The sequence below is a fragment of the Punctularia strigosozonata genome (assembly GCF_000264995.1).
Source record: "Punctularia strigosozonata HHB-11173 SS5 unplaced genomic scaffold PUNSTscaffold_19, whole genome shotgun sequence".
In the NCBI taxonomy this organism is placed as follows: domain Eukaryota; kingdom Fungi; phylum Basidiomycota; class Agaricomycetes; order Corticiales; family Punctulariaceae; genus Punctularia; species Punctularia strigosozonata.
Genome location: NW_006767451.1, coordinates 378,858 through 403,859, shown reverse-complemented (window position 1 = coordinate 403,859; position 25,002 = coordinate 378,858). Strand labels below are relative to the sequence as shown.

The 25,002-nt window shown below is 56.4% G+C and overlaps 6 protein-coding genes across 6 annotated transcripts; 4 read left to right on the top strand and 2 right to left on the bottom strand.

Moving 5' to 3' along the window:
- Positions 1-3,117: 3,117 nt before the first annotated feature.
- Positions 3,118-6,408, top strand: PUNSTDRAFT_128480 (kinase-like protein; the record flags this gene model as incomplete). The annotated part of the gene is made up of 10 exons (XM_007388595.1): positions 3,118-3,328; positions 3,392-3,486; positions 3,543-3,714; positions 3,766-3,963; positions 4,013-4,078; positions 4,141-4,190; positions 4,345-4,443; positions 4,498-4,598; positions 4,724-4,779; positions 4,864-6,408. 10 exons carry the CDS (start codon positions 3,118-3,120, stop codon positions 6,054-6,056), a joined length of 2,241 nt encoding a protein of 746 aa, XP_007388657.1. The 3' UTR covers positions 6,057-6,408.
- Positions 6,409-8,810: 2,402 nt separating this feature from the next.
- PUNSTDRAFT_108667 (OPT oligopeptide transporter) lies at positions 8,811-11,536 on the top strand. Its single transcript, XM_007388594.1, has 3 exons — positions 8,811-8,945; positions 9,017-9,366; positions 9,432-11,536. The coding sequence occupies exons 1-3, from the start codon at positions 8,873-8,875 to the stop codon at positions 11,301-11,303; spliced, it is 2,295 nt and encodes a 764-aa protein (XP_007388656.1). The 5' UTR covers positions 8,811-8,872; the 3' UTR covers positions 11,304-11,536.
- A 587-nt stretch (positions 11,537-12,123) lies between these two features.
- Positions 12,124-12,906, top strand: PUNSTDRAFT_20683 (transmembrane protein 167A; the record flags this gene model as incomplete). Its single annotated transcript, XM_007388593.1, has 3 exons — positions 12,124-12,233; positions 12,756-12,790; positions 12,848-12,906. Coding segments are annotated over 3 exons (204 nt in total), but the record flags the coding sequence as incomplete, so codon positions are not given.
- A 343-nt stretch (positions 12,907-13,249) lies between these two features.
- On the bottom strand, positions 13,250-16,472 carry PUNSTDRAFT_116641 (uncharacterized protein; the record flags this gene model as incomplete). The annotated part of the gene is made up of 7 exons (XM_007388592.1): positions 13,250-15,417; positions 15,488-15,521; positions 15,575-15,725; positions 15,923-15,998; positions 16,054-16,134; positions 16,204-16,251; positions 16,310-16,472. The coding sequence occupies 7 exons, from the start codon at positions 16,470-16,472 to the stop codon at positions 13,250-13,252; spliced, it is 2,721 nt and encodes a 906-aa protein (XP_007388654.1).
- A 1,324-nt stretch (positions 16,473-17,796) lies between these two features.
- On the top strand, positions 17,797-22,257 carry PUNSTDRAFT_76895 (condensin complex subunit SMC2; the record flags this gene model as incomplete). The annotated part of the gene is made up of 16 exons (XM_007388591.1): positions 17,797-17,824; positions 17,875-18,014; positions 18,075-18,224; positions 18,285-18,422; positions 18,502-19,071; positions 19,121-19,588; positions 19,640-19,927; positions 19,985-20,437; positions 20,491-20,655; positions 20,709-20,802; positions 20,857-20,972; positions 21,026-21,267; positions 21,320-21,460; positions 21,522-21,659; positions 21,709-21,861; positions 21,918-22,257. The coding sequence occupies 16 exons, from the start codon at positions 17,797-17,799 to the stop codon at positions 22,255-22,257; spliced, it is 3,624 nt and encodes a 1,207-aa protein (XP_007388653.1).
- Positions 22,258-22,482: 225 nt separating this feature from the next.
- PUNSTDRAFT_138907 (FAD-binding domain-containing protein) lies at positions 22,483-24,431 on the bottom strand (the record flags this gene model as incomplete). Its single annotated transcript, XM_007388590.1, has 10 exons — positions 22,483-22,620; positions 22,683-22,769; positions 22,828-22,966; positions 23,041-23,171; positions 23,226-23,360; positions 23,415-23,534; positions 23,591-23,829; positions 23,901-24,135; positions 24,201-24,256; positions 24,323-24,431. The coding sequence occupies 10 exons, from the start codon at positions 24,429-24,431 to the stop codon at positions 22,483-22,485; spliced, it is 1,389 nt and encodes a 462-aa protein (XP_007388652.1).
- Positions 24,432-25,002: the final 571 nt, after the last annotated feature.

The following is a 25,002-nucleotide window of genomic DNA, read 5'->3' as shown; positions in this document are numbered from 1 at the left end:
GGGATTTTGAAATCGACGGCACTAACAAGGGAAAGTCTCACACCGGTTTCAGTGGTGTCGCCTTCCATCGCGCATACGTTGAGCTTGCATTCGGAATGTCGTCTCGATCATGAAGCGTCTATGTATGGAGTCTTCAGCTCCGTGAGATGGCCGGAAATTTCAGCAACGATGAAACATTGGCACGGTCCACCAGCAGCCGCCCAAGTAGAACCGGAGACGAGGAGCCAATGAGAAGGGCGGATGTTGTTCCCTTCTTGAAGGCCACGAGGCTACACATTCGCACTCGGCAAAGCCGATGAGATGAGTGGAAACAAAACTAGCTTTCGCGATCATCTGCTGTCTGAGCCTACTGCAGCTTGCGTTGAACAAGTCTACGAGCTGCGTCTTCTTGGCGTATCGAGAGAACAGTATAGAAATAGTGCCTTGTCATGTGAGTTTCAATTGTGTGTATTGTGCTCTTTTGTCACGGTCGAGCAAGGCGCTCAGTCGAGCTTGGTCGAGTCGAGGTCACAATGTCGGACAATGCGAAGGTGTACCAGTGCAATCAATACTTGTATTCCATCAGCTGCGGCTCCGATAACGAAACTCGTTCTCCCTCCCCAGAGAGACGTACGATGTAGTCCTGCAGAACTATTCACGAAGGAAACCGTAGACATCGACGATGGCAGGCTAGCGTAGACTAGCAAGTGCGTCGCGTCGCGTCGCGCGCCCACGAGTCCACAGTGTCACGTGGGACCAAACCGGCCCGGCAAAGGAGCTCGTTGAGCTGCGAGCAGCGTCAAGTCGACCGGATACGCAACAAAAGGCTTGTTTCATCCATTGAAACTTGTTACCGCTAATATTCTCTGAGTACCTGAGCTGTAGTGAGAACTGTATCTTCTTAAACTGGGGCGAACAACCCGACAAGGAACGGACGAGACATGAAACGACCAGCTCAGAACTATCCGTTGGGATCTAGCACTCCCAAATTGACCAAGCGCACTGCGCGCTCGGCAGAACGTACAGCATCTACATTTATTGGGTGGCATGATGCTGCGAATTATTTGGGAAACATGACCTCGCAAGTTGCATCCGGTACGCGCAAATTCTTCTCGTTATAACCATGCATGCCCGTTCATTGTCGACCTCACAGGTAGTACGGAACCGATATACAATCTCCGCCGTCGCCGCGAAGCCAACCCTCGAGCTTTCGCTGCACTCCCTCAATCGGCTCACGCAACTCGTAAAGCCAAAGCTCCTCCTCGCCCGCGAAAAGAAGTTCCCGACGATGACGTCCCTCCCCGCCCTCGACATTCCGCCAAACGACCCACATCTCCTGATCCTGAGGAACGCAGTTCCAAATGTCGTCGCACGAGCGACGATGCTGTGACGGGCAGCTCGCGGCAGCAATCTCGTAGAGTTAGGCAAGCCGTGCGCGCTGCGAATGAGCTGAAGAAGATGCGACACGAAGCTAGCGTGGTTCACAAGCTTCTGACGAAAACAGAAACAGCGATAGCGCGCGCTACGGAGGGCGTGCAGAATCTGATGCAAGGCGTCGAGACGCTCGACGCGCGACGAGTATCATCCTCGCAGGACAGGAGCACTCGCCAATGTCGTGGGGTTCAAACTCATCCGTGCGTCCTACGTTCCGTGTTCTCTGCCGCGCATGGACTTACGATGCCTTGAACAGAACCCTCGTGAACGACAACGTCACATCGCTTGCCGAACCGGCGAGCAGCGTCACGGGTACGGACCTGCAGACTGTCCTTGCTGCACTCAAACAAGCGCGAGCCAATGGCAGCGGGAAGCGCGCAGCAGACGACACTCTCCGCCCTGTACTTGACGCGTTGATTGACGCGGATCCGCTGGAGAACAAGAGTTGCTGTACGTGCCGACCTACATCGAATCAACGGTCGCGCATCCAGGAGACCGCGTTTACGCGTCCGAGGCCTCGTATCGGCGCGGATGCACAAGGATTCCAATTCCACGATATGAGCGATGCATGGTCAACGCCCGAGTTTCATCCCGGGCGCCTTATGAGGAAGGAAAGAGACGTTCAAGATATGCTTGCTCATAGACACGAAGACGCGTTCGTGGACAACCTTCCTGGCCTCCCAGTACCTCTTCGTCCAAGAACTCCGAGGGTGTTCAAACAGCAGTTCACAGTCCAATTTCAACACCTACCTGCCAGCGTTCTCGTCGATTTGGAGCGCTGGCACATCGGATCGGGGCGATGCGGGAATTGTATTCTCAGGGCCATGCGGACTTTTCCACCTTGGATCATTGATGTTGTATTGCCTGCAGCTAAGGAGGACGGGTGCCCTGTATATGAAAATCGTGCAGAGGATGAGATGGCGGAATGGGATGAGGAGCGAAGACAGTGGCGGTATCTGGTTCTTGACCATTACAGGTGGATACCTGCCGAGGAATTGGAGGAGAGGCCCAGCGACAGCACGGCTGACCCCAAAATCGTCAACGGCACTGGACGAGCATCTGTACCTTGGACAGCTTTGATTGACTATGACGCGCTCAACGAATAGCTAGCAATAATTGGTTCTCGGCATTGTCCTCTCATCCTTTCAATAGGACAGAGGTTGGCTTGAGTATTACAATTCAAGTAATCAGTCGTGAGGAGCTCCCGAACGCGCCTTGAAAACTTGCCGCCTCATCGCATCCGCCTGATGAGCAGCTTGCCGTCGCCCTGGACGAACAGGACGATATAGATACATTCTGTGAGCTGGGCAATTGCGTGCAGCTTGTGCAATGCGAGTGGCGTTGCCGGGCGCGCAGCAACGTGGCGATCATCGAACATGGCTCAATCGAGAGGAGCCACCACGACGACCAACTCGCGATCGCCAACATCACAATACCACCCTCGATGCTAGATTCTTGCGAAAGACACAGCTGCAACCATGGTTTAGAGGCTTTGCAATTGATTCTTCTTCTCTCATCACTGGCTAAGGAGTTCTGGCGTGCAACGCGGACCAGGCCAGAGTCCCAGACAATTGTCTTCGCCACAACATCGAGATCTTACAAGGCCACTGTCGAGCAGTGGCCTCAACGGGACTTTGTCAAATGAGTATAAATTGAGGTCCAAGCCTCCTTGGTCTCGGCCCCCCAAACTCGCGTTTCGCCAGCATGGCTGAGCGAGTTCCAACACTGCTGCCGGACGCTCGGCTGGCAGCTCGCCATATCGCAATCAAGCATCAGTTGCTGCGTAGAACGCACTGGGGCTTACTGGAGTCGCGTACTGACGGTGAACCGGATGTTGTCTTCAACAAAAAGTCGACAACGTTGTTCATCTGTCGCGACGTGCTCGGACTTGTCCAAGCCAATAGGCATGCCCGAGGTGAGCTTTACATTTCTTTTGCGGAAAGTGACTTATCGCATTGTTATCATATTATTACCGCAGAGCCACTTGAGAAAATCGCTTCGATTTCCATGCACGAGAAACCGGAAGGGATCACGTTCAGCATCACACCGATACATAATGACGTGGGCATCAAGGTGCGCGTGCTGACAACTGCTGTTGACCTTCTCTCGTTTTGACAATCATCTATCAGGTCTACGAGAAGTACCTCACGCTTAAAGGGCACGACTTACCTCGTGACGCCACCGTGTACATCGGCAAGACAGAGTACATCTTCCGTTGTCTGACGGATGTCGTGGAATCGCCTTCTCATGCCTCCCGCTACAAGATCGCGTCCGAAATGGTCAAGGAAGGAGGGCAAGGAGGTGAGCATGTTGTTTATCTGTGCTGAGCTCGTCGGTGACCGTCTACTCCAGTGGTGCGTTTTGGTGAAACCGTCAACGATGAGGACGCTTTGGCCGTTGCCATCAAGCGCACGAAGGTGAAACCCTGGCAGCTGCAGAACATGGCTTTACAGTTAAGCGTTTGGGAAGCACTGGACCATCCGGCTGTCCTTCCCTTGCGTGACTATTGGTTTGAAACCGACGACAAGGCCCCGGAAACTCTCCGAGTTTGTAGGTAATCTTATCTAGTATCCTCGTTTGTACGCTGACTGTTTTGCAGACATGGTTTCCGAGCTGGCGCCCTATGGGACCCTGAAGGATTACGTCATGCACGAAGGACCACTCTGTGAGCAGTACTCCTCGATAGTCATGTATTCCAGACCCCTGACATGCTATTTCTGCCCCTAGCGCCGCCCCTTGCTCGCTCGGTGTTGATCCAGATCATCGACGGCCTTCTGGTAGGTTAGGTCCATCGTGTTTGCTATGTTGAGCTAAGAATTCCTTGCAGTACATGCATTCCCAGGGTATAATGCATGGCGACATAAAGCCCTCGGTTCGTCTCATCTCCTTCGCGCAACCGATTTCGTGGGACTGATGCACTTGCACGCCTAGAATATACTGGTCTTCCGGAAGGACGCAGGCTCTATTACAGTCAGGATATGCGACTTCGGCCTTATTAGACAAAGGAAGAAGGATCCCTCTCGGAATGTCGTAAGTACATATTGATCGTCTAGCACTGAGCGAATTGAAACGGATAATTTGTAGGAGCCCGCAGGCAGCGCTGGCTGGGCACCTCCTGATATCGTGAATCACGTATACAACGAGAAAAGCGAGTCCTTCGGCGTCGGCGCAATCATGTTCTTCTTGTGCGCGTTGCCCACAGATTCTCGCGATTTTTGGCTCATTGATCCGACAGGTTGTTCGCAATGCGCCCTTTCCTGCTAATTTCCGAGAAGAAAAAGAGCCCACTGCCTACCCGCATCTTATCCAGAGTGCCGCAAATGGACAAGGTACCTGAGGAAATGATGAAAAAGATCGGTGATGCAGGTGAGAGTGAACTCCCACCTCCTCCTCCTCTTCCTCCTCCTCCTCCTCCTCCTCCCATTTCTGATTCATTCGTGTCCCGATTAGGCGAACTGTTGAAACGCCTGTTGGAGCCGCAAAACGACCAGCGGATCAGCCTTGAGGATGCATCTGACCACTCGTTCCTGGCTCCAGCTAAACCACTTGAACCGCTCGCTTTCAACAATCCTCTTGTGCAAAACTTCTTGACGAAGGGCAGCAAGGGAAACTACAGCGCCGCGAGGACCGCCATCCCCCAGTTTGCCGGCCCCGATGACCTTGGCCCGCCCGAAAAGACGGAGCCTCCTGAGACGCCCACACTTCAGCACGCTATACTTGGCAACGGCGATGGGAGCCCCCGTAAGAGCAACATTCCAGAGGTCATCCGCACGACCCAAATCCATGGCGAGGTCAATTTCGACGGCAGCTTGGTGATTAATGGCAACGTGGTCGTGACTGGCGGGGTGATAGTCAACGGGACGGTGGAGGTCCTAGGGGAGGCGCTGATCCGCGGCCCCTTGACGCTGCGCGGCCAGCTTACGGGCGGCCACCACCTTGACCATGATTGCGAAAACTACCGCAGCGAGGCGATCGTCGTGGACGTAGCCGATCCGAACGAGCTACCCGGACCTCCACAGGCTCCCATTCCGGTCCTCCCGACTAGACAGGCTGCAGAACAAGCTCTCCGGGAAGCGGGCTATCGGTCCGGCCTTTCTCGTATGGCGTCGGTGTGGCCAGGCGCGGATGTTCCGGAAGCCGCCTTGAGGTACGCTTGGCGCGTTTTCGACTGTGACCCTCCTGAAGTCGACAATGGCGCCCGGAGCGACGACACCGTGATGGCTGGTCCTCCAGGCGAGGCGAGCGCAAACCCCATCCCCCTCTCGTCCACTGGCCGCTCGGGCCTTGTTGTGATGGACAGCGTTGCCGAGGTCGAGATGCAGCTGTTGGCGGCGGTCGAGGAGGATTCCACTTCACCCGACCTAGCCGGACCTGCTCAAGACACCGTTCGCGAGGATGATCCAGCTGTAGACGCGCATGCCGGGAACGACATTGCGGAATCAAGCAACCATGTTGCCCGGCCTCGCCGATCTGCACGCAGGACCGCCGGTCGAGGCCGAGGAGATGAAGCAGGCACCACGACTGCGAGAGTCGACCAAGGAGAACAGCAGGATTCCGACGACGAGTCGAATGGGCTCAACAACAAGCGGAGGAAGACGAGGAGCTCCACGAGGAACAAGAAGCTCAAGACGACGAAGAATTAACGAGCTAACATCGATACCAGGCCGAACGGGGCCTGGTCGAATATATCTTCCTCTGTGTCAAACCGCATACACGAATGGCCGCATCGAGGTTGGACAGTCTCTCTTTCCCTCTTTTCTCTTTCCTTTATCCACGAAGCCGCAAACACGGAAGGCTTTCTCGTGGGCTATCACTCCCCGTTCCTCATTTCCACCGTCTTCCGACTTCAGCCGCATACACGAACGACTGGTTTGATGACAGTCCCCCTGATTCTTGACCTTTATATTCTACAAAATCGGATATGCCAGTCGCTCCTTAACGATGCTATGCTCCCTGCATGTATTTTATGCCTTATGTTGTAATGGAACTCGTGTTATCCACCACCTATACCACTGAGACCAGGGGTGTTGGAGCGGGTTTGGGACGACCAGGATTGAGATTGAGAGGAGCCCGACGATACAATGGATGAGTCCGAGGAGTACGTCCGACGGGTTTCGATTTCGTTAGCCTCGTTGCGGTCGATCGATTGCTCTGTCGCACGCGAAAGGCACAGCGAAACCACCGGTTCGCTGGTCGATGTCGTCGAGTACGTATCATCGATATCTACTCGCTCGCACCGCGCTCCGAGACCTTCGATCCTCTGGACTTGCACGACCACGGTCCACTGGTCAGATTGGACGAAGAGACCAAGGGCTCGGTGCGGGCGGGTGCCTCGATTCGCCCCGGGTGCATAGGCACGAGAGGGACGACGGTAAGAGTATTACGGCGACGACCGTCGTCCTCGGTTCGGTGTGACGGTGCCCCGGGCTGGACCGCACGAAAGGTACCCGACCAGCGACGCGTGCATGCAGTTAAGGTATGCATGTATGCGCGGGTGCGGGGACTGAGCTGAGGCATGCGAGGGCCACATCCAGGCACGCTATAGGAGTTTCCACACTCATGCCCCTGACCACGCCTTTATCGTTGATTCATGAGATCAAGGCGACAAGACCAAACAAAAAAAGTATAAAAAAAAGGTCCAGAACGTAGTCGACATTGGGGAACGGATGGCGTTTTGTTGCGTCTCGTTTGTGCACGCCAATCTGAGGAATGGTAAGAGTGTAATAGGTGGTTGCTCTTCGCGATGCGTGTAGTATCTATCGAGTATTGACGATCCGCGATCTGTCGAACAGCATACACGGTGGTAACTACCGCCTTATCCCGTCCCTGGACACCGCGGTCAACAACCCGACGCCTTGGCATCAGTAGTGGCGGTGAGGCGAGAGACCATGGCGAGACCACGGCGAAGCCCGGGGAGGGGGGGGCGAGGATCAGAGATTGGAGTGAGGGTCGGTCGGTAGGCGTGATAGACGTAGTTTGTCAACGCGTACGGTCGCGTTGATGAGCGGAAAAGAAACATCCCTGGAGGGATCGAGGAGAGACGCGAGCACTGAGCGCAAAGTTGGGACGGGGGACGAAGAGATCAGGAAGATTCTTAGCTGTCAAGTCGGTCTTCGGCACGAGGTTACGGTAACGATACCGCTCACCGACGTGGACGTGGACACATGTCGATATGGGACTGCAATGGCGTAGCCGAGTCCGGAGAATGGGGTGTCCCAAGTCGTGTTCGTCGTGTACCACACCACGAACCAGGCGCCGGACGAATCACGAGGCCATAATATAACGATAGCTGATACGACGATCACGGACGGGAGCACGAGCGCGGAAGTATAAATTCTGAGAAAGAAGATGACCCGCAAAAGGAGGATGCAAGTACTGGTATGGAATCCCCTCCATGCGCAGGTCTTACTTGGAAAACGGGTCGCATGCAGAGGCAATACGAGAGAACCCACCATGGCAATATGTACGAGAACCACGCACGCTTCCTGATGCGAGGGTGAGATAAACTGGGATAGACCGGGCGCGTCTCCTTAACGGGGGGGACAATTGACGAACGGGGAGAGCCTTCGAAGTTTCGCGTTCGCTGGGGGGGTTCCGCACCTGCCAAGCCCCGGAGGGCGCGCACCACCGTGTTAGCTGTCGACCCGGTGAAAGGATATCGCCATTACTGATCGTCCGACATAATCCTCGTCCTGCCCAACTCCGATATGCAGCCCAGTACTTCGACGATCACGACCGTCCCCTCGCGACATCGCGCAAATCCCTGGTCGTCGAGGGGTCGGACGCGACGGTGGCGCGGCTAGGACGGATGGGATCATCGTTCGCCATGTCGATCGTCGGGGGCGAACGGATCGCGCACACGACCATCAGCCCTCGCGCGTACGCTGCCCGCCCCACATGGAAACTGGGATCTGCTGCTGAGATGCTGGCGGGGGCGTCGTGCAGCATCGGGGGACCCCCGCCCCTGTCTGCGGTACATAGAGGCACAGCCACAGAACGCGGCTTGCGTCCTCTCCCCGACGGTGAACGCGTTGACTGTGGTCATTCCGAGTTCTGATGACGATGAACTCGGGCTTTCGCGCCTTCTTCACGCTGAACACGCGTCGCGACGCGCGGTACGAAGTGTGCGCGCCCATGACTACGCGGCACGAGCCGCATGGAAGAACGGCAGGTAGCTCAGAGGGTCGGGGGTCCGGACGAACGGATACCAAGGCCCGGTGATGGCATCCTCCGTCTCCACATGCACCGAGATGCATCTGCGCCCTCCCTGATCGCGAAGCCGCCGCCGTACCGCGCAAGGAAGCCAGCTAACCTGGACTGCCCTCTCTCCATCGCCAAGTGGTGCCCGTGGTTCTTCTCCGTATAAAATGCCAGCGCCCCGCCGGAGCGGCTTCTGCAGCCTTTGCGCCCCGTCGTCTCCTCCCCCTTCCCGGTTAAACCCCCCGAGACCAGACTAGCCATGTCTGCGTTCAACCGAGACGACGCTCACTCCGCCTCGTTCGACGAGAAGCTCGACGCCGAGAAGCATGCCGGTTCGTCACCCGCGTCTCTCACCTTGTAGCACGCAGCAGCCATATCTGACACGCACGCGTTATCCCTACAGTCATTGACAGCGTCGGCATCGCCGAGTTCGAGGACCCGAACGTCGACGAGGATGCCCTCGCGCTCGAGGACGACTCCCCCTACCCCGAGGTCCGGTCCGCCGTGTCCAACACGGACGACCCCGAGATGCCCGTCTCGACCCTCCGCGCCTGGGTCATCGGTCTCGCCTGGGCGATCCTCATCCCCGGCCTGAACCAGTTCTTCTTCTTCCGCTACCCGTCGGTCAGCGTCGGTGGCCTCGTCGCCCAGCTGCTCTCCTTCCCCGTCGGTCGCGCCTGGGCCAAGTTCTTGCCCAATGTCAAGATCTTCGGCATCTCGCTCAACCCTGGTCCATTCACCGTTAAGGAACACGTTAGTCTTATTCGTCTTCGGCCGTGTTTCGCGTCCGCATGTGCTGACGGATCTCTAAACGACAGGTGCTCATCACCATCATGGCCGGTGTCGGTGCCGGTTCTGCCTACGCCACGGACATCGTCGCCGTCCAGCGCGTGTACTACGGCCAGATCTACAACTTCGGCTACCAGTGGATGATCGTCATGTCCACCCAGCTCATCGGCTTCTCCATCGGCGGTATCGCGCGTCGCTTCCTCGTCTCGCCCCCGTCCATGATCTGGCCTTCCAACCTCGTCCTCTGCGCGCTCTTCAACACCCTCCACTCGCAGGAGTACGCGGGCGTGGGCAACCGCGGCGGCATGTCGCGCGAGAAGTTCTTCTTCCTCGCCTTCCTCGCCTCCGCGTGCTGGTACGTCCTCCCGGGCTACCTCTTCACCGCCCTCTCCGTCTTCAACTGGGTCTGCTGGATCAAGCCGAACAACGTCCCGCTCAACCAGATGTTCGGATACTCGCACGGCATGGGCATGTCCCTCTTCACCTTCGACTGGGCCCAGATCGCGTACATCGGCTCGCCGCTCGCGACGCCCTGGTGGGCCGAGGCCAACATCGCCGTCGGCTTCGTCGCCTTCTTCTGGGTCCTCACCCCGGCGCTGTACTACACCAACACCTGGTGGTCCGAGTACATGCCCATCTCCTCCCGCTCGTCGTACGACAACACCGGCGGCAAGTACAACGTCTCCATGATCCTCACCCCCGAGTCGACGCTCGACGAGGCCAAGTACAAGGCCTACTCGCCGCTCTTCATCTCGACCACCTTCGCCATCTCCTACGGCCTCTCCTTCGCGTCCATCACCTCGACCGTCATGCACGCCTTCCTCTACTTCCGCAAGCAGATCTGGACCCAGGCCCGGCGCTCGCTCTCGGAGCAGCCCGACATCCACGCCCGGCTCATGTCGCGCTACCGCGAGGTGCCCGAGTGGTGGTACGCGATCATCTTCCTCGCCATGTTCGTCTGCGGCGTCGTCTCGATCGAGGTCTGGCCGACGCAGTTCCCCGTCTGGGCCTTCGTCCTCGCGCTCATCATCGCCTTCGTGTACATCATCCCCATCGGCATGATCCAGGCCATCACCAACCAGCAGATCGGGCTGAACGTCATCACCGAGCTCGTCATCGGCTACGCCCTCCCCGGCCGGCCCGTCGCGATGATGATGTTCAAGACGTGGGGGTACATCACCATGGCCCAGGCGCTCACCTTCGCGTCGGACATGAAGCTCGGGCACTACATGAAGATCCCGCCGCGGTCGATGTTCTGGGCGCAGACGGCGGCGACCGTCGTCGCGGGCACCGTCCAGCTCGGCGTCCAGGCCTGGATGTTCACCAACATCCCCGACATGTGCTCCGACAGCCAGCCGGATGGCTTCATCTGCCCCTCGACCGAGGTCTTCGGCAGCGCGTCCATCATCTGGGGCGTCATCGGCCCCCAGCGCCAGTTCTCGCAGGGCCAGGTCTACTACGCGCTCTCCTTCTTCTTCCTCATCGGCGCGCTCTGCCCGCTCGTCGCCTGGCTCGTCTCCCGCCGGTGGCCCAACTCGTTCGTCAAGTACGTCAACTTCCCCGTCATCTTCTCCGGCACGGGCGCGATCCCGCCCGCGTCCGCGGTCAACTACGTGCCCTGGACGATCGTCGGCTTCGTGTTCCAGTACGTCGTCCGCCGCCGCCACTTCGCGTGGTGGACCAAGTACAACTACGTGCTCTCGGCCGCGCTCGACTCGGGCGTCGCCGTCGCGACCGTCCTCATCTTCTTCATCCTCCAGTACCCGAAGAGCGGCACGATCGGGCTCACGACCGTCCAGGCGTGGTGGGGCAACACCGTCTCGTACAACAACGCGGACGCGCTCGGCACGCCGATGCGCGTCCTCGCCGAGGGCGAGACCTTCGGTCCTTCCACTTGGTAGACCGAAACGCGCGGAACTTTTTGGTTTTGTTTTTGCGTTTCCTCACGGTTCACGGTTCACCTTAGACGCCACGCGCACGATGTGACGACGATGACACATGTAAATAGCGGCTTCGACCCTAACACACATATATCTATGTATGTCGGCAAGCCTTAGTTGTAGTGTACTCAACGATGTATCGAGTATTATATACCCTCGGTCCACTGGTTTTATCCACATCTTTTCTTTCGCTCCCCACTTTGGCGTGTCGGCGAGAGAGAGTAAACTCGAGGGAACAGCAAATCGCAGCCAGAGTATTTCATTACAAACTACGTTTGTACATTTTTTGCTTTATGAAAATCCATATCAATGGTTAAAGTCCCCGTCGAAATTAGATCTTTACTTGAAGTAGAGAAATAGCAATATATCTATATATGGTAGGTTACCCAGCAAATATAGATATATTGCTATATTTTTATCGTAAGTGCAAACCCTGTTTGGACAGCAATTTGAGGATGAAGTATAAGATCCCGAACAGAAAATTGTACAAATGTAGTTTGTAATGAAATACTCTGGCTGTGAATACGTTATCGTCCCGCAACACTGCCACGGTATATTCATCCACGTTTCTTGCATCGAACCGCGCCTTGACGCAGCGCCAGCGCCGCCTTCCACTCGTTATTCCTGACGATACCCTCTTGCGGGCGACCCGTTATACACGCGCACGCACACACACACTCGGGATGGCACGTATCTCTTGCCTGCGACCGCTCGTTTCTTGCGCAAAGAAGCTCACTCCCGCCGTTTTCGTTCTGTTTTTATTTTATTTTATTTTTTATAGTCGGCGCTGTTCAACTTCCAGTCGTTGCTGCTCGTCATCATCCTGACGATCTGCACATGCACGTACATACGCGCCATCGCGCCGAGCCTGATCGACAAGAACAAGCAAGGGTGAGTGCGCAGGTACTATTCGATATGCGCTCGAGGAGGGTGGGGGTGGAGGTTATTGAGCCGAGGGCACGAGACGTTCGGGGGAACGGGGGGACATGTCGTCGTGGCGACACCGGTGCATCGACCGGCGACGTTGAGCCATGGCCGGAGGGTGAATGTCTCTGCTCGCGAAGAGCGATTATCCGCCGAGGCGCATATACGGCACGCGGTCGTGGACATCGCGCGCAGGAGCGTCGGTCCACTGGGGATCGCTGCGAATGGCGAACTTTCCTCGCTCACGGGACCCTCCTCGAACAGTCTTCCAGGCGTCCTTCGTACGACGTGTTACGGTCGCTGGTGGCGATGTGACCACGGGCTCCTCCCCCCCCCCCCCCACCCTCCCCTGGATCGTCTACTGAACCCCCCGCGTTCCCGCATTCGCATCGCCCTTTCCGAGTTTCTCCTCAGACGTCCGCCGTTTCGCCTCACGCTGATAACCCCCATGCCGACCACGACCGTTATGTTGACGTATCGCTTTCCCAGATTCTTGGGCCTGTTCTTCATGTCCGCGCGAATAGGTATGACTGCCTCGTTCCTCCTGAATCAACTCGTGCGCCTGATCACGTCCGTTGCAGGAGAGCGGTTATCGCCTTACGTAGCCATGGCTTGCATAGCCATGGCCGTGACTATCCTCGCGCAATAGACGACACATGAAGCGCACCTCGGTTACCCCACCTTCTCTACGCCCGGCGTGCGGACCATAGCCGCGAATCCACCCTCAAGTACTGCCCTGGTCAGCCCACCTGGACGCGCAGTCAGCTGCGAGGACGAAGAACCACGCATTGTTGGCTTCAAATATGCATCATACGGATTATGTTATTCTGCGATATAATTATGGACATGCTGTCAGGCTAATAAAGTTCCAGTTATGGCCTAAGAGCAGCCGCGGAATCAGAGTAATGAGCGGCAGGTAATTACGGACGATGAAAGAATTCCCATGTTTAGAAGTGCCAAAAGACTATACCTGTGGTCCGGAATCATCGCCTCCAGTCACGCCCTCGGTCTCTGGAGCCACTATACCCTTGTCCGCGGCCGCGGCCGCGCTCGTAGTCGCGGTCCCGATCTCGGTCGTAGTCGCGGTCCCTGTCCCGGTCATAATCGCGGTCGTAGTCGCGGTTGCCGTAGCTGCTCCGGCGGTGCCAGTCCCTGTCCAAATCCCGCTCTCGGGAGGTGCTGCTGCTCATCCTGGGCGCCCGCGGCGGGTCGTATCCGCGGCTGCCAGCGCTGTAATCGCGTCGGGGCTCGCGCCGCCTGTCGTCGCCGTACCGATCGGGCCCGTCGTACGGCATCGACACGTCCCGGTCACGATCCGTGAATGCGGTCCGGGTCGAGGACGCGGACGCGGACGCAGGTGGGTGTTGCGCTGCAGACGGCGAGAACGGCGGGGCCGACCCGGGTGTGGGGGCTGCCGGACCCTGGGGGTGCGGGTCCGGGGGCACTGGTGCTGGTGCTGGTGCTGGTGCTGGCGGATGTACAGGGGGAGGTGCCTGAGCACCTGGTCCCCAGGTCGGCCGGATGCGCGACGGCGTGGATGGAGGTTGGTTCGGTGGTGGCCCCGGTAGCGGTCGTTGAGGTTGACGCATGCCGGGTGGAGGCGGCCCTTGAGTGGCGAACATGCCAGGTTGAGGTGGACCTTGTTGTGGATACATGCCCTGTGTCGGGGGGGTGTTGAGGTTCATGGCAGAGAAACCTGGGAACATGCCGGGAGTGTTCTGCAGATGCGGGGTTGGCTGCGTTGTCTGGACATTATGCCCATAGCTTACTGGGGTGCCGGGGAATATGCCTTGGGAAGCTTGGTAAGCTTGCGTCCACAGATTCGCGCCCATCAGTATGTTGTTCAGACGGGCTTGCATGTCGGCTTCGGACATCGGCTCCTGTTTAACGACCACGGGAGGAGCGGAGGCAGATTGAGGCGGGGGTATGCTCGGGGACGATTGCGGCGGTCCGTTGTGTCCCGGCGGGCGGCGTCTTGGGTCCGTCGTCGTGTTAGGAGAGTTGAGCGCAGAAGACGAGGCAGGAGGCCTCGCAGGATCAGCTAACCGGGTTAAACTTGGAGGTAAAATGGACCTGTCTCCTGGCTGTGGCGTCAGGGAGGGGCTCGGCGTAGGTAAATCGGCGTTCCGCTTGATGTCCTCGATCTTGGTCTGAATCGGCGGAGGTTGCGCGGTGGGTACGGTGCTGGCCCACTGCTGGAGGCCCGGTGGCTGCTCCTCTACCGGAGTCGATAGGTCCATGGGCTCGTCGACAGGAGCGGAGTGAGAGGGGCCGGGAGTTGGCGGAGCGGAAGCTGGTGGAGCCTTCACAGGTGGCCCACCTGTCCGGACAGCCCTTTGGGGTTTTGAGGCCTTGGGTTCAGGTGGAATCTTGGGAGAAACACGCTCAGCCTTCGGCACGATTGTTACCCTGGATGTGCTCGCGCTAGTCGAAGCTTCCTTGACAGATTTCCGGGCTTTGGGTATAGCTTTGGTGGTGTTCTTGGCAGGTGGAGGCTCTTTGAGGGGCTTCACAACTTCCTCTTCTTCATCTTCGGACTCCAGGGTCACCCGCCTGCGTTTGGTACTAGCAACCGCATTCGCATTCGTAGGACGCTTAGCGGCGGGCGTATCGCCTTGGCCGTCGCTGCGCAGCTCGATGTCCTGAATCTTCTTGATGAAGGTAGACATATGCTTCACAATCATCTGGTTCTGCCGTACAAACCTCTCGTACTTGGACCAGACGTCCTTCCGCATGCTGTCGATCGCCGATGCGAGCTGAGTGATCGACAGCTTCTTGCGGTGGACGTAGATGAGGATCACGGTCATCGTAAACTCGACGGGCGAGAGTCGCTTCTTAAACGCCGAGGCAAACTTCTTGTCGGCGACGATCGCAGAAAAGATCTTGAACGAGTCCGTGACCTCCGCCCGGAGCTTGGCGGGCGGGTCCGTGCGCCGCTCCAGCAGCTTCTCGAGGTTCGAGGAGTCGACTTTGCCCTGGGCCGGCCAACTTTCCGCGAGGGAGAGCACGGTGCAGATGCATTGGAAGTCTCGGCCACGCTCGCTACTCCACTTCAGGGAGTCGCCGAACCCGTCCGGGGCGGGCTGGCGGATCTGGTTCTGGAGTTCTCGGGCGAACGAGGCCCATGGACCTGTGATGGCTTGCATCCGTTCTGGGGGAGGTGAGTTATCAGATCGAGGCTATGAATAAGTAAGATGAGTGCCGGGTGGGCGAGAACGAACCGGCGGGGGTCAATGCAACGCCGAGTTGGACCCGCTGATTCTCCGTCAACGATGGTTTATCTCAAGAAGGAAACTAGCGCGCTATACCTGGAAGATCTCCCGCTCTTGATCCCCATCGAGCCCGTCGTATTCAACGCATACAATCTGCTTATTGGCGAACTTGGTGATATATTGCTTGGGCAACAACATGCGCTTCGTTCTCCCGATCTGCTTGTACCAACGTTTCGTGCCGGTCAATCTAAGCGGAACACATTCAGCCCGGGGTCGAGTTGCAGAGGAGTCATCGCGTACGAGTCTTTATCTAGAGGCCCGGTTTGGTCACGGTAGCGAGAAAGAACGTAATTAGGGACTTACGAGCGATCTAGACACGGAATCTAGCTTCAGGCATTATATTTGGGTATCGGATGCTCAAAACTCACCAAACCTTCGAAAAACCTCTGTATGGAGGTTAAGCGTTGTTTCCCGTCGATGCAGACTCGCGACTCCGTACCATCCCCCGAAGACGTGACGGCTGTGGAGTGTGAGCATCAATGTAGCTTTCCGGAACATCCTTGAACTGCTCGTACCGAAGATGATGGGGGGAATGTAGTAATTGCGAAGAATGGAGTCGATGAGTCCGGATTGTTTGTTTTCAGTCCATACTACGTCTGGAACATTGCAAATGAGTCTGCGGGTTCCAACGGGCGCCAAAAAAAGGGGGGGAAAGGACGGCTCACCTCGTTGGTACTCTGGATCCAAGTCGATCGAGCCGTCCATGATCTGATCTGCGGTCCTGGTTCAAATGGCGCCCTTTGGTAACAAGGCATAGCAGGAGGGACTGACCATAAAGAGACTTGGCGGTGTACTGAACGGTCCGCGGCGGGCGCAGCGCGCCGTGTACAACATATTCCTGTTTCTTCGAGGTCTTCGCCTTCCCTTTAGGTTTGTATTCCTCCTCGTCCGAGCTGGTGAGGTCGCTGAGATCGGACCAGTCGTCGAAGTCCATGGCGGACGAGCGTGAGCAACGGTGTCGCCGTCGTCGCGCGCGTGAAGCAGTTGCGTATAGCCAAGCACTGAGCCAGCAACCGCCAGGGAGTGGCGACTGCTCGGAGGGGGAGGAAACTGGGGTATTCTTTCTGTGGGGGCACAACGGAAACCATGGCAAGGTTTATATACCCGGACCACGATCTGGAATATTTTGCACGAAAGTGGTCCGCAGATCGACCGACCGGCTAATCTATAGGAAGTCTCGCTACGCGCGCGTTGTCTGAGTCTAAACTTGATATATCGATGCATTTCATATTCTTTAGGCGCGAGGCTCGCGCATGGCGCTATTGGGCTTTGTCGCTGCAGCGGCAGATTCTCATGAAGGTCTTAGGGCAAAGCAAGGGGCGAGAAGAGAAGGACATGGCGGACATGAGGATCTTTGCAATTGTTGCTTTACCTGCCTTTGTCAGAAGCCGTTCCATATCGGCACCCCCCCCCCCCCCAAAGAGACACTTCCCACTCATTTGTGCTTGAAGAGAAGCTCATATGTATCTTAGGCGCATGGATCACAAGCTAATGGAAGCTCCCAGCACCAGCAAAGACACATCCTTGTGTAGCAACACGTTTGTCCTCGCTTGTGAACGCGTTATCGACGAATTTGCAACAGGTTCGGTTCAGACGGCATTCAGACAAACAGCCCATGTGCGCGTGATGAGGACAAGCTGGTATAGGCTTTACAGCGGTATATGAACCATCATCGGCATTTATGTAAACAATAACACACGCACTGACCGGAAGGCAACTCTTTTGATACACCACATGGCCACCTATGCAACGTCCGCACACGCTCGACAGTTGCTGGCCACATCTGCCAATGCGCTGGGATCCCGCAGTCCATGTTAGTCGTAAATCCGGCTGTCCAGGTGTTTCCAGCGCGGTTGATTCGCACGTTATCCGCGATTGAGGCGGCGATAGCATCAATCAAGTTGTCGTTCTAGTAAACATGCTGCAGAATAGGGTTGACATGAAGCTGGGGAAGTAAGGCCATGATTGAGTCAGGGAAGCCGGAGAAAACAGGGCGGAAAAGCGGGAAGGAGCCTGAAGAGGCCTGAAGAGAAAACAAGAGGCAGGTGATTGTGTGAATATACACGTGCCACGCGTTTGGTTGACGCGACTCAGCGTGTTCTGCAGCAGACGACGACGGCATTGTCTAGGGGCTAGTTCGTCAATTATCTTTTGGCCGATTCGCCTTTGTTTTTGCGGCTATAGTCTCGCTCTGCACGAATTTGAAGCCCTGCAAGTTCTCCCAATTTGTCCCCAGGCTTTGAGCCTAGAACGCCACCATGCGTATCGAAGAACTCGTACTGGAAGGTAGCATCGATCAGTGCGCGGGACTACTCCGATCTCTCATGATACCTCAGGCTTCAAGTCCTATCCAGTTCGGACACAAATCACGGGATGGGACCCTTCATTCAACGCGATTACCGGCCTGAATGGGTCTGGCAAGTCCAACATCCTCGATGCTATCTGCTTCGTGTTAGGCATCACCAACATGTCCTCTGTGAGCGTAACGCCTTACGCTTCTGACGTCTCATGCTTACGCGGAGCGGTTTCTGAACAGATGCGCGCTGCAAACCAGCAAGACCTCATCTACAAGCGAGGCCAAGCCGGGATCACGAAGGCCAGTGTCACCATCGTATTCGACAATTCGGACCGTGATAAGAGCCCCGTGGGGCTGGAGAATTGCAAACAGATTACCGTTACCCGTCAGGTGCGTCCCATAGCGTAATCGAATGGTGATTCGCCTCTAACGCTCGTCCATTGTATCTAGATCGCGCTTCCCAACGTGTCCAAATACCTCCTCAACGGCCTCAAGTCGCAGCAAAACACGATTCAGACACTGTTTCAAAGCGTGCAACTGAACATCAACAACCCGAACTTCCTCATCATGCAAGGTCGCATAACGAAGGTCATTCATCCTCGCCTTTTCCCCGGGCCCTCACAGCCTCGTTCATCTCCGTCCTCACCTTACATTACCTCACGAACAGGTCCTCAACATGCGCCCGCAAGAGATCCTTGGCATGGTCGAAGAAGCGGCCGGCACGCGCATGTTCGAAGAGCGGAAGGACAAGGCGAAGAAGACGATGAGCAAGAAGGAGAAGCGCGTGCAGGAGATCACGACCCTGCTCGACGAGGAGATCACGCCCAAGCTCGACCGGCTCCGGGAGGAGAAGCGGCAGTACCTCCAGTACCAGAAGGCGGCGACGGAGCTCGAACGCATCGGCCGCCTCCTGCGCGCGTGGGAGTACACGGAGGGCCACGCGCGGGTAGAGGCAAAGCAGGGGGAGATCGACGAGGCGCAGGCAAGGAAGCAAGCTGTTGCCAGCGAGAAGGAGCGGTTGGGCGAGGAGATCGAGGCGGCGGAGGAGGGGGTGCGCGAGGTGGAGAAGCAGAGGGAGAAGGAGATGAAGAAGGGCGGGAAGTTTAAGAAGCTTGAGGAGGAGGTCGGTGAGTTGGATAAGCTGGTGGAGAAGTTGAGGACGCAGGTGGAGATCAAGGAGGGGACGATCAAGGAGGAGGAGAAACATGTCGCGGCCGCATCGGGCGAATCGCAAGACGTGAGTGGCGTCGTGTACTACGCGCGGTTTGATACTCAAGGTCCTCCAGAACGATCGATTGCTCGCCGAGAAAACTGCTCAAGTCGAAGCCTTGAGGAAAGCGCACGCCACCTTGGCCGAGAAGCACGCGGAGGCCGCCAACGCGCTCAGGAACTCTGAAGAACTCCTACAATCGCTCCTCACCGGCCTCGGAAACTCTGCGGGCACCGGCGGTGGAGGATACATGGGCCAGCTCGCCGATGCCCGCGTGCGTGTGGCCAATGCTGCTGCCGAAGAGAAGCAGAACAAGACGAAGCTCGCCATGAGCGAACGTGAGCTAGCTTCGCTTGAGACGCGGTGGAAGGCGGTCGAGCGAGAGGCTGGCGAGGGCAAGAAGAACCTGGAGAAGACGCAGAAAGAGGTCGATGCGGCGCGGAAGAAGGTGCAAGATTGTGGATGGAGCGCTGAGAAAGAGCAGGAGGCGGAGAATACGTTCCGCGCCGCGAAAGAAGCTGAACAGCGCGCGCGCATGGTACGTGTTGGCTGGGTATATGCGTGGCATTGTCTCATCTCCGTCACTCGGTAGGAGCGAGATAGGAGCACGCAAGGCTTGCCTGCCCTTCAGTTCGACTACACCCCACCTCGACCCGACTGGGATCGGTCAAAGGTGAAGGGACTGGTCGCTAGCCTTATCTCACTCAAGGAGCAGGACTACGATAAGGCAACCGCTCTGGAGATCACAGCCGGAGCCCGGCTTTATAATGTTGTCGTTGACGATGAAAAGATTGGCAAGGACCTACTGTCAAAAGGTCAGCTGAAGAAGCGAGTGACACTCATTCCGCTGAACAAGATCAACGCGACGAAGATGGCTGCCCAGGTATGCCCTGTTCGTCCTGTCCCGAATCTGATCCCTCATCATCCTTGTCGGTCATAGAAACTTGGAGCCGCCCAGAAGCTCGCTCCCGGAAAGGTCGACCTCGCTCTCCAGCTCATAGGGTATCCGCACGAAGTTGCAAATGCAATGAACTACGTATTCGGCGAGACTTTGGTCTGTCAAGATGCTGAAACCGCCAAGACTGTAACCTTCCACCCCTCGGTCGGCGGGGCACGATCCGTAACCCTCGACGGCGACGTCTACGATCCGTCTGGCACGCTCAGCGGCGGTTCAGCACCTACCAGTAACGGCATCCTGATTGGTGCCCAGAAGGTTCAAGTTGCGGAACGTAACCTGAGGGAAGCGAGGAATAGGCTCCAGGAACTGGAGAGAGAGGAATCGAAGACCAGAGGGATCCGAGAGCAATGGCGTAAGCTTTCCAGGGAACTGGAGCTCAAGGAACACGAGATGAGCCTCCAGGAGGAACAGGTCAACGGCAGTAACGCTTCTCGGGTATGTGTACTGCCAATGGTGCCGGCTACATCACTGGTTGACATCTTTGGCAGCTATCTGCCGATATCGAGGAACAGAAGCAGGCCATCGCCGCGCTGAAGGAGGCTGTGAAGGCGGCCCAGGACAAGCAGAAGGCCGCCAACGACGAGATCAAAAAGCTCGAGAAGGACATGGCCGAGTTCAAGAACAATAAGGAAGGCAAGATCGACGAGCTCCGCGTATGTCATCTTATTTTCACCGTATGGCACCATTTGGTGAGACTGGTTCGCAGGCGTCCATTACAAAGCAAAAATCGGCCGTCCAGAAGCAATCTGTAGTGGTGAAAACACACCACAAGGAGCTGCAAACCGCCGAGCTTGAGCTAGGTATGTCCTCCTGGCTTCGATCGCGGCGACTGCAGTTGATGTAATTTCATCCAGAGCAACTGGAGGCAGAGAAGCAAAACCTGATCGACGGTACTGCGGAGGCTCTGGAAGCTGTTGAAAAATCCCGCAAAGAATTAGAAAAGCTCAAGGCAGAGCTGGATAAGCAGAAAGTATGTGTTATACTCACCCCCTCCTCGCGTGGTTCGACCTAAGCTCCTTCTAGGCTGCGCATAGCAAGGCGCTTCACAAGCTGCAAGAAGAAAGGGCCACGCTCACGCGCTTCGACTCCGAATTGAAGGAACTAGACGCTGTGATCAAAGAGAAGAAGACGCTTGTTGCAGACGCCGACGTCGAGTTGACCAAGCTCGAGCACGACATCGGCGTGATGAAGAAAGAGAAAGTCGCGGCCACCAACTTCGTTACCAACCTCGAGAAGCAATTCGAATGGATCAAAGAGGACAAAGAGTCAGTCCGCTGTGCCGCCCTCGAGACAGAATCTGATCAATGGTATTCACAGTCAATTTGGGAAGAAGGGCGGTCCGTATGACTTTCGGGGTACGAACATGGCCCAACTCCGTGAGCAAGCGAAGAAATTGGAGGACGAGCAGAAGGGCATGAAGAAGAAAGTCAACGAACGCGCTGTTGGTGTCATTGAAGAGTACGCCTTCTTCAAACTTCTTTGGCTATTCTTCGCTCATTTCTCCTCTCTCCTCCCGCAGAGTGGAGAAGCGCGAGAAGGCGTTGACGAAGATGTTATCCACCGTGCTCAAAGACAAAGAGAAAATCGAGGAGACGATCGAGGAGCTGGATCGTTACAAACGTGATGCGCTCCAGAAGACATGGGAGAAAGTCAATGGGTAGGTGTGCAAAATCTTGATACATTCTATCCTTGCTCACTGGTACTAGCGACTTTGGGGGCATCTTTGCCGAGTTGCTACCAGGCAACTTCGCAAAACTGCAACCCCCCGAAGGTCAGGATCTCACTCAGGGCCTCGAAGTCAAGGTCCAGCTGGGTAGCGTCTGGAAGCAAAGCTTGACGGAACTCAGCGGTGGACAACGGTATGGATTGTGGGTTCGTTTATTCTGAGACTTCCGCTCACTGCACGATATCACAGATCTCTCATCGCTTTGTCCTTGATCATGTCGCTACTGCAGTTCAAGCCTGCGCCGATGTACATTTTAGACGAGATCGACGCGGCCCTGGACTTGTCGCATACTCAACATATTGGCCAGTTGTTCCGAACGCGGTTCAAGGGCAGCCAGTTCATCGTAGTCAGTTTGAAGGAGGGCCTCTTCACCAACGCGAACGTACTCTTCAGGACCCGCTTCCGGGATGGAACGAGTATTGTGGAGCGGACTGCGCAGAGAAGCGCGTCTTCACTGTACGGTACGACCGAGAAGGAGAATGAGGGTGGTGAGGAAGCACGGGGTCCGAGGAGAACGACGAGAAAATGACGATTACGAGGACTCCTGTTGCGCCTGTGCTTGCATACAGTATTTATTGTGTAATCGCACGTCTATTGTATTTTTGTACCGCTAGAATAGTGTACTACGCGATTGTGCTATCACGGTGTTACACGACAATGTGACTACCTGTATCGCCGTGATTAATCGTGCATCCAAATCGTCCACACGTTCGTTCGCCAATCGTTGTTGCGCGACGAATCAGCGCGATTGTACTCATGATTGCGATGCCACAGGGTACCATTTGTGGAACACGTTGTCCGGATCATACTTGACTTTCAATTCGGCAAGACGATCGTAGTTGTCACCGAAGATATCTCGCACTTTCTCGTCGCCAAGACCGTAGTTTGCGTACTGTCAGTCAAGGTTCTGTCAGTCCAAAAACGTTGCAGCGCAAAGAAACCGCCTCTACTCACGGCACGGGTGCCGGCGAGCTTGGCGTGCGTATCATTCTCCGATCGGGATCGAAGGTATTTGACCTGCTCCCCAGCCCAGGCGCGCATCTACAACAGGGGCCAGGATATGAAGAACACTACGCTTAGGTGGAGCGGGAAAACGTACCGTATCGTCGAGCTCCGGCGATTTCCAACGCGCCGCAAAGTTGATGTTGTACCATTCGCCTCGGTTGGCGAAGGAGGTCGCGGTGTTGGGGACAGCAGCGACCTTTTCAAACGGATGTAACTCGTACATAATCACGGTACTGTTTGACTCGTGCGTTGAGTTTGGTTGCATTCCACGATGGCGAGGCACAGAACGAGGTGGGAATGAACTTACTCGTGAGCCTCCGGATGAGCGGTCACGATTTGGGAATACTTGTTGAAGACTTCCTGGTAACGCGCTGGATCGAAGGACGTCATAACGGTGCTCTTGAACGCTTTGCGGTCCCCGTGCGTCGCCAACATGTTCTAGCCATTTGCCAAATCAGTTAAGTAGCAAGATCGAGCTGCTATAAGACGTACCTGTGCCCCATTGACCTCCGAGTAGGGCATCTCCCGGGTCAAGTCCTTTACTATCTCGATGTCGTAGAAAGCGCCGAACTTCTTCTTGCCTTCCTCAGCACTACCGTTGAAGAAGGGGACTGCGACAACGGTAGGCTATGTGATGCACAATCAGAACAGCGATGAATCGGTCGATGGCACTTACAGTACCTTATGCGCTGGAGGCGGGCAAGCCATGAACAGATGCAGACTGGAGTCCTCACCGGCGGTCTTGACCCACGTCTCCGCAGCTTTCCACACCGCAGCTAGCGCGGTAGGCGGGTAGATGATCTACAAAATGATAGGTCTCTGGCCATACTGAGAATATGAAGCACATGTGGACTGACCAGACCGGCCCAGACGGTGCTCTTTTGCGGATGCGCTCTGAAGGTGAAGGACGTCACGGCGCCAAAGTTGCTGCCCGCTCCGCGGATCGCCCAGAACAAGTCCGGTTCCTTCTCCTCACTGCAGCTGACGATGGATCCGTCGGCGAGGACGACCTCCGCCTCGACCAGGTTATCGATCGCGAGACCGTACTTGGGCGTCAGCCATCCGTATCCGCCTCCGAGCGTGAATCCTCCGACCCCTGACAACAACACGGAACTCGAAGTCAGAAACCAGATATAGGCTTCGCGGGCGGGATTCTGGCAATTTTACCGGTGTGGTTCACCGTGCCGGCCACGGCCGCGAGGCCGTACTTCGCGGACTCGACGTCGACGTCGGCCCAGAGCGCGCCGCCGCCGACAATCACGCGCTTCTGGGCTTCGTCGACGCGCACGGAGTTGAGGCGGCCCATGTCGATCACGAGGCCTTCTGAGGAAGATGCGCCCGAGCAGGAATGGCCTCCGCCTTTGATGGCGATGTCGAGGTTATGCTTCGTCGCGAACGTTATCTGGCGATTTTGGTTTCACGATGACACCACGGTCAATGCCAGGAAAGCGAGTAATGTGAGCTCACGGCTTTGGAGACGTCGGCGGCAGACTCGACAAAGACAACGAACTGCGCATTTCGTTCTATGACGACGTTTGGTGGGTGATAAGTAGCTCGTAGCTCCTATGAGCAACTCGAAACCGACCAACCTGCATTCTCTGCCCATCGACGGATTGACTCGCGGTATGCCTCACCATCTTCAGGCGCAAACACCTGATCCTTACGAAACAAGGAGTAGATGGTGTTCAATGTGGCCATTTTATGAGCTCAAATAGCAGATATCGATGGAAAACAAGCCGAGAGATAGATCTGCCGGTAGGATGACCAAAACACTCGAACGCCTCGTTGGCTTTTATACGCATGAACGCGCAGAGATCCCGCTTTGTTGCAGGACAAGAATACTTTAAGAGAGAAGATGATGGAGCGCACAGCATGGAGAACCAATCACGACGCCTTCGAGAGCGCGATACCATGTACGACCAGCGCCAGCGCTCGTGGTGGGTCAGCACGTTCACACCGTTTGTCATGCCGGCACTGGCTGTGCAGCACCAAACGGAGCTAGATTTCTTCTGAGGTATCGGCGCGCGAGTAGAGTAGCAGCGAGAGCCTGATGACGAGGCGACGACGCAGGATAGAATAATTGCTAGCAAGACGAGAAGAAGTTCGGAAGAACGAAGGTGTGCAAGCGGAGACGAAAGGGACCGGCATGATGCTGTCGGATTCCCACGGCTTGCGCAGTCTGTTGCCTAACAGACGCAAACAATGCGTTCTGACGCTGACCACTACCAGCCAACCGTCGAAACGACTGACGACGCGCACATCATGGAGA